This window comes from Ceratosolen solmsi, unplaced genomic scaffold (genome assembly GCF_000503995.2).
Source record: "Ceratosolen solmsi marchali unplaced genomic scaffold, CerSol_1.0 scaffold13, whole genome shotgun sequence".
NCBI classification, from domain to species: domain Eukaryota; kingdom Metazoa; phylum Arthropoda; class Insecta; order Hymenoptera; family Agaonidae; genus Ceratosolen; species Ceratosolen solmsi.
Window position 1 is genome coordinate 9,655,764 of NW_011948418.1, and position 8,561 is coordinate 9,664,324.

General features: G+C 28.3%; 1 protein-coding gene across 1 annotated transcript in view; it reads left to right on the forward strand.

The window, feature by feature from the left end:
• Window positions 1-8,561, forward strand: part of LOC105360299 (elongation of very long chain fatty acids protein AAEL008004) — a 48,689-nt gene that overhangs the window by 24,903 nt on the left and 15,225 nt on the right. Inside the window, 2 exon segments of the mRNA XM_011497176.1 lie at window positions 900-1,040; window positions 8,533-8,559. Of these exon segments, the coding sequence (XP_011495478.1) occupies window positions 983-1,040; window positions 8,533-8,559 (85 nt within the window). The 5' untranslated portion in view covers window positions 900-982.

The window sequence follows — 8,561 nt, forward strand, 5'->3', positions numbered from 1 at the left end:
ACGAGTGCTCGCCTGAGTCCGAACGGGCGCGCGTCCAATGATTTTACGTGATTAGTAGATTGGAATCGAATGGGATCGAATGGGACCGAATGGGACGAGTTACGCGCCGATTGATCGAAAATCCCGCGACACTTCGCAAACTCTGCGTTTCAATGACCTTGGCTTATTGCAAATTCGATTATTATTAACGAACAGGAATAAATTAATTAAAATCCTCGTACAAGCAAATGTAATAACACTAACGATACTCTCGAGATTCGTTGCCTAAATCAAATTTTTACTTTATGAACAAAAATAAGCTTAACAATAGTAGAGTCTTAGAAAAGTTTTGTTTGTTTAATTTTTCTTATTTCTTTTATTCTTTTCTCTTACTTTTTTCCTTTATGTTTGCACAGCTTTGTAAATTAATTCTGAGATAAGTACATTGTATTCAATGGCGGTTGTACAAGATTCTCATGCACATTATATTAAACCCATATAGTATTAGTAAATAGATTAGAAAAACATAGAATAGAACAACACAAATTAAATGATTAAGAATAATTCTAATATTAGTTTAAGAATTAATTTATTTAAATAGACTATTCGAGAGATAAGCCGATTAGATATTTATTGTAAAATATTTATTTTTCGAATTAGGAGAAAAGCGATGCGGAAAAGCAACTGTTTTTAATAATGACCCCAAACGCATTGGATAATAGTATTATTATTATTGTAATTATGTATTTAACAAGAGCTTGCAATAATACATCGATTGCTCAATAATGTGAAAAGGCTCGTAAATAAGAATTGAACGAACAAGTGAAAAAAGAATGGAGGAATCTCTTATTAACAGGCGAATACTGTACAGCGCAATCCAAGGCTCATCGCTTGATAATCTCTCCTCTTTTCGTTTGCAGGACAAGGCATTTCCGGGACAGAAAGCTCGAGCAAGCTTGGCTGAACAGCAGACCTTCTCGCCGGAAGGCTCGACCCCGACAAAATGTCTATCGTCATGCAGTACGTGGACCGGTTCCACGAGATGCTAGACACGCACGCAGGTGAGTTCCCTAAGCGTACATGACGCCTTTTTATCCATGTAATCCCATTTACGTACCGCACAATGAAGGTCCTGTTTAGCGCGTTTTAGCACCTTGGACTCTATGGGAAATATTTGTTCAAAGCGCGAACGCCGCTAACGTGTACTAAATTCACAAGCTAAATGTGAGTTCGAACTATCCTTTCGCAGACGCGTCTTCGGTCTGCATTTTTAATATATTTTATTTGGAAAAAAGTTCTTTGTCTCGTTTTAATTTAACTATGCAGAATTATCAATAGATTGGCTAATATTAGATTGTGATGGGGCGTGGGGCGGGGGGCGGGGGGGGGGGGGGGGATGCGATTGAGAATATTCTGCATTTTGTCGAAAATTGTAGAAAACTTGTGAAGCCTATGGATAAAAAATAAAAATAATTACTTAAAGTTAAAATTTAATTCCGTTCTATGTGTATTGTATTTTTTAATTAATATAATTTGGTAGTAAAACGAGCGACAATAAAGTGTTGATTGTATATTTCAAAATTAAATTTATTTGACTATTTTTAATAATATAAAATCAAACATCTTTTTTTTTTTTTTTTTTTTTTTTTTTTAATTTCTAAGCAAGCAATAAATACAGGAAAGATTATAAGTTATAAATTAGTTATTTATAATAATAATTGTAATAATAATAATAATGATATTGATGATGACGATGCCATAAATATCTTGTACAAGAATTACAATTTAATAGTAATGTTATTGTTCATTCTAAGTGACCATCTTCGAATCTTTATAAAATTATTTCTCAATTTCTTTGCATTTATTCTAAATTTATGAAATATGATATTTAAAAAAAATTATAATTAAAAGTAGCAAATTAATTTCATGAAAATTGAAACGTGATTATATTGAGAAATATGTATTAAATTATTTAATACTAAAGTACTAGACACTTTCTACTTCATAGACATTGGATTAAGATTTAAGTAAATTTGAATTGAAAGTAATAATTCTCAATCGTTTAATAATCCATAAGTTTATGAAATGTAAGATTTATTATTGTTATTCAATAAATCAGATGATTAGCACAGACAAATGACATGAATGGGATATTAGCCGATTGATATGAAATATCCAGATAACATTAATTACACCGTTAAAGTAATGAAGTCTCGACTCCACTTGTTTTATGGAAACCTCCAAATGCATCGGCTCGTGCATGAGAAGAAAAAAGTAAAGAAAAAATAAGAGAACAAGAAGGTGAAGAAGAAAGGACAGTGAAGAAAGGCCAACAAGTAGACAGGCAGACAATAAATAATAAACCAAGAAAGTCTCGTTCGATCAAACCATTCTATTCGCCACTAATGCGCACAATGCGAAATTAACTGCGTTTTCTTCTTTCTTTCATTTTTGTTTAAAGCAGTTCTATGATCTATTAATGGCACGATGTATGTATATTCGAGTGGCCGTATAGCGATTTCGCGACGTCGGCGCTACGTAAGTGCGCGCGTGCGCGTCTGTGTCTCTGCACCGTTGGATCCTCCGAAGAACGACTTGCGCAAAGAAACTGGGCATCGCTTGCGCAACATCTTAACTCCCTATCCCCCACCCCGCCCCTCACCGTTTCGACATTTCGCGGCATCTAGCAATGATCGATCATGGATGATCGACGGCTGCGAGCATTTCAGTTGGATCGGCAGTTAGCCGATCGTCGCAATAACAGATTTCTTAACTAACTGGAAGACATTATTGTTAGTTTGTCAGGAAGGAGTATATGAAAATGTCTTGGACACACGAACAAACATAAATTTCGAAGTACCAAACTTTTTTCTTTCTTTTTTTTTTTTATCGGACTATTGATTAAAGCATATTTTTCTTAATTCAATATAAATCTACTTTATAAATTTTACCCGCACGTTCTAGGTAGAATTATAATTTTATTTTTCACTTCATATTAATGTATGCTAAGAATATTTTTATTTTTTAAATTCAAAGGAAGGTAAAAAACAGTTACTGCTTATAAAGGAATAAGTGATGTATATTCATTAGCTCGATACTACTTCCTTATAATTCAAACAAAAATGAGAAATGACCACTTCCAGCCCAATAAATGATTCGATAGTAATCGTGTTTGAACGGGCCGACAACATGGGCAAGGAAAAGGTCCCTGAAAAATATTAAAATCAGCATAAGCACGATTAAAAATTTTGTGTGTCCCATTAGTTAAATTAAATGCTAAAGTAAATGAATAAATGTAACGATACCTGAGAAACTACTCGAGCGACCGGTTCACCACCTCGCAGTATCAACCATGTTACGGCAGAATAAATAAAGGAACTATTGGCAAGGAGACAATTTTTTTTTTTTTTTTGTTTTATATTATTTATTTCGTATTCGTACCTTCATTGCTCGGATTCTTTGAAAGTGCTCGGTCCTCTTCTACTTCTTAAATAAAAAAATTGAGACAAACGATATACTCGGTAAGACAGACAAAAACTTTTTTCCACAATGTGGTGAATCACGAGTTATAGATTTTTATTAGCATATCGCACAATTGCCATCTCTTCAGTTATTAATATATATGAATAATATATAAGCTTATATTAATTAGAAATACATTTCAAATACTAATTTGCAAAATAAATTGAATAGAGAATAATAATTGCGGCCTTTGTGATATCATCTTTTACAAATAATTTATTCTCTCTTCGTAGTTTGCACGAGTGCTTTATTAATTTAATTAGATTACTAAAAAATTGTTTGCCAAATTTTGAGCAAAATTTTTAACACTTTATAAGATCAAAGTTTATCAAATCGAGCCAATCGGAGAATATACGAGTGCTTAATATGAAATAAATAGATATAAGTATTACATATATATATATATATATATATATATACGTATGCATATGTATGTATGTAGGTATGCGTGCGCGCGCGTGTGTGTATCCATATATATGTGCATAAATATACATTTATAACATTTTTAATATTCCAACGAGCAAACTGGAAATAAAAATAAGCATTTCGATTTAAGCCACTGTAATATTGTCATGAAAAAAGCAAATTTTTATCAATTAATTGAAAGTCAATTTATTTAAGAATATGTAAAACAATCGAAAATGATGATATGCAAATTTGAAAAAATTTCCATTCATACTATTTTCTATTTTTAGTGATATTTTTTTTTTCTTCATTTAACTAATGTTTGGAAATAATGTTGCATATTAACATAATTTATTCGTCGATCAAGAAAAAAAATCAAAACACGATGTGACGATATGTAGTCGTATATTATGACTATACGCTTTGAGGTCATTTTAAAGTCCAAAAAAAAAAATGTAAAAGAAAAAAATAGTTAATCGTCCAATTTTACTAGAGGAATATTAAGACTTTATTAGATGTAATATCAAATAAATTATCGATAAAAGTTTGAGCAAATTATTTATAGACAGAAGCTTTAGTAACTAGCTATAAGAATTTATATATATATATATATATATATATATATATAATCGAAAGCAGCATGTTTTCTAATTATTTCAATGAAATATTTTTACATCCATGTCTAATAACATTAGCAATAAGTCATAATATTATAAAACTAATCCAAATGAAAAAAGAAAACTTTATATTAATCGAGAGTCATATTATCGAACACATTTATTATCCTCGTATGGAAAATCAAATTGGATCTCCGTTTAATGCTCGGATCGACTTGTGCTCAATTAGCGTAATCAGTCGACAGTGCCACGTTACGGTGATTATTTTTTGTCGTTGTTGTTAGTTTTTTTTTTCTTTTTACAAAGTAACAGAACTCGAGCCACCCGTTGTTAATTAATTACCTTAGTGAGCGACCGAGCATCTGTTAATCGTAACGAAAGGTGTACAATCCAATGGTAATAATCGCCATAGGACGTCGCGAGGATCGTGCAATTGTCGCATGTGACAATTGTCTAGTGACAAAGTCGAGATTCGCTTCGGCATTTGGTGGTATATGCGCCGAGAGTCGCCCATTAATATGCGGCGCAAGTTCTCGATCAAGGACGTTACTTCTCGAGTCAAGAGGGTCATGAGACGCTGAATGGTTGTGTAGTCACAGTGAAAGTTACGTGCATTCACTCGTGCACGTACGAATGAGCGCTCGGGAGCAAAGTCACCCAGCATTGCGGTGACCAATGTTTTCTTCGCTGGCAAAAAATGACTAGCCGACCTGTTCAGGGAGCAGTAGCTTTTTTTCGAATAAAATACATTATAGTTCGTTTTTAATCAACGGACTTTTTCATTTCTTTAGCCCTGAGATTTGGACTGATAGCATTGACAACGCCACCTTTCTTCATTTTGTTTTTCCTCTCCGTTATTCCATATATTCAATTTGGATTCGACTATCTGTTTCATACCACCATAAATAGAAATGCCTGTTGAAGGATTTACACATAAAGCGCAATTGAATTTTTTATTTAATGCATTTCTCTCCTTATTTCTTGGCGCTTTTAAAAGAATGTAGAGATTACGTAAAGATTTTCAATTGTCATTGTTAATAACATATTAATAAATATCGCCAATTATGGATATTATATTGGAATAATCTGATATATTCGATATTCGACACTTATACTCGCAAATAGCACATTTTATAAAAATCGTTATTAACCGTGATTTTTACTTAATTACTTCATTTTTATCAAATATATATTTTATTAAATATCTTCGATTAGTTAATTATTTTAAACTGGATGTTTAAGAAACACTTTAAGTAATTACAATCTTATACATTTGTTAAATTTTAAATAAAACAGTATATAAATGTCAAATCCGAATGTAATAAGAAGTTAAGAACTGTCAATTTGGAAACATATATATGATTGTATGTGTGTGTGTGTGTGGAGGGGAGGGGAGGGGGGGGCGGGTATTTTCAATTTAGAAAAAAAAAATTGTACAATAATATATAAGCATTGCAAAGAAAAATCCTTCTAAACTTCAACTACATTTGAGTAATGATTTATTAATCGAATAAATAATCGATGGATAATTTGATAATCTAAATTCTACTTAAGTAACGTAAATATCTAGAGCATAGACATAAATTTTTTAGAATACTATAAAAAAAAGTCGTACAAAACAAATTTTAATTATTATTGATTTATTGAATAAATATTATAATATTGAATTATCTACCATATTTTAATTCTGTCATTAAGTAAGAAGAATTGTTTGTGTAAATGAGAACACTCAAAATACACAATACGAACAACAAATTCGTTAATAATTTTATTAAAATAATCGTTTATTTTAAATTCATTAACAAGTTTTTTTTATTAATTGCTTAAAGTAATAATTGAATGTTAAAAGCACATTATATGACATTATTATATCTATTTGACTACTAATTATCTTCTATGAAGATGTTTATTGTTCAAGAGTATATATTTAATTTAAATCATCATTGCTCAAAACTATGTAATAAATTTAATTTATTTCATATTATTCAAAAAGCATACAAAAAATCTTATTTCGAAAGAAAATATAGCCTTTAATTTGTGTAAATTATTATAAATCTGATGAGATAAGTCGAGGACGCCATAATTTGTGATCCTTGTAGGATGATTATTTAATACCGATATAGTACTCCACATAATCTGTTAGCAAAAAAAAAATAATAAATTATCAGGATAATTAAATATATGCTTTTTCTCAAAATGATTGTTATCATTTCACTCAGATATTTTTCTTAACCAGTCTTTTTGCATTAACATCATTGATCATTTTACAAATTATTTTTATCATATTGATTAGAGGACAATCAATATAAGATTGTGCAGTGAATTTCCGAAATCGATACTTACCTTTTCTTCTTTATTAACTTCTTTATTAACAATCACTATTATTTAATAGGTATTAACTATTTCATTATATATCTTGAATTTGTAAGAAGCAAATAATGTTATAAGTATTGATCACTTACGGTGTTAGCGTACAAATAATTAGAGTATTACATATAATTTTTTTTGCGAAATATTCATATTATTTTATTATATTTATATTTTAAGTTATATAATTTAAAGTAATATAATTTAAATTAAGTATTTTTAATTTAAATTTTAAGGATTAAACAAATTTTTTGACTGATACAAATGAAAATCGATTACATATAATTACATAAAGTAAATTTTCAATAAAACAAATCAAATAATTAAACTAATATTTCATTTCATTAATTCATACATGTATGTCTATATTTGCTATAAATTTCAATTATTTACGGGATAATATTTAATATTTATATTTATCATTATTATTATTATTATTATTATTATTATTGTTGTTGTTGTTGTTGTTGTTGTTGTTGTTGTTGTTGTTATATTTTATGATATTGATTTTTAGAAATTGAATAATACTGATTTCATTATTCTTAACAAGATTTTACAAATTGGAACATTTTTAGAAATCACTGTATTACAACAATGTCCATATATATATATATATATATATATATATATATATATTAATCATAAATTAGATACAAATCGTATACATTACAATTATACAAAAAATGTAGAATCAAATTTTTTAAATAAAATTTCTTTTTATCTATTGAAATACATTTGAAATATTAAATTTTTCAAATAAAAAAATTTAAAATAAAACGGAGTTTTAGTCTACATGGAAAAAACAAATAGAAAGACCATAAAGTCACCATAAATTAAAATGTGGAAAATTGAACGAATGGATTTATGATAAAAAATATTATCAAATTAATTTTTGTAATGACTAAAAGACTACTGATTGCTCTCATATCTAAATTAGGAAAATTTTGACAAATATGGACATTAAGATTAATAAGACTTCTGTCTTATATTTGTAAATCGTTGAAGCGCGAAAATTATAAGATACTTTGTTGCATAAAAAAGAAAATACAATAAAAACAAAATGTTTACAAATTTTATTAAACAATTTGAAATTATAATAAAGCCTATAAGTTTGTATTTTATATGAAATAATGTGAATTTATATGAAATTGTGAAAACTCAAAGATATAATTAGTAATGGTAACAAAGTATTATTTGGCGAGAATAGTCGAATTATATAATTATGTATAAAAATTGATTCTTTAATATTTAATTTTCAATTCAATATCGTTTACTATTAACATAAAAAATAACGATTAATATTAATTAAAAGTATCGTCATGCATGTCAATTTATGTATATTTTATTATAATGTGTGAATTTGGAGAAATTTGAAAAGAATTCAGACATTTATACAATGTACATATAAAATACATATTTTATATAATATGTCTATTTCTGGTAATTGATTTTATAATTAATTTAATAAAACGACAAGGATGCATTTAAATTATGATAATTTAAAATAAAATCTTGTATATAATATGAGATATATGATGAAAAGTTTATTGTTAAATAACCAAATATGCAGAATGCTGAAATTAACAAATTTCCCTGTATTACAAAACAGTTAATTAATTGCCATCGTCTATTTATTTTGCAGATAAACGCACAACAAATTGGTTCCTAATG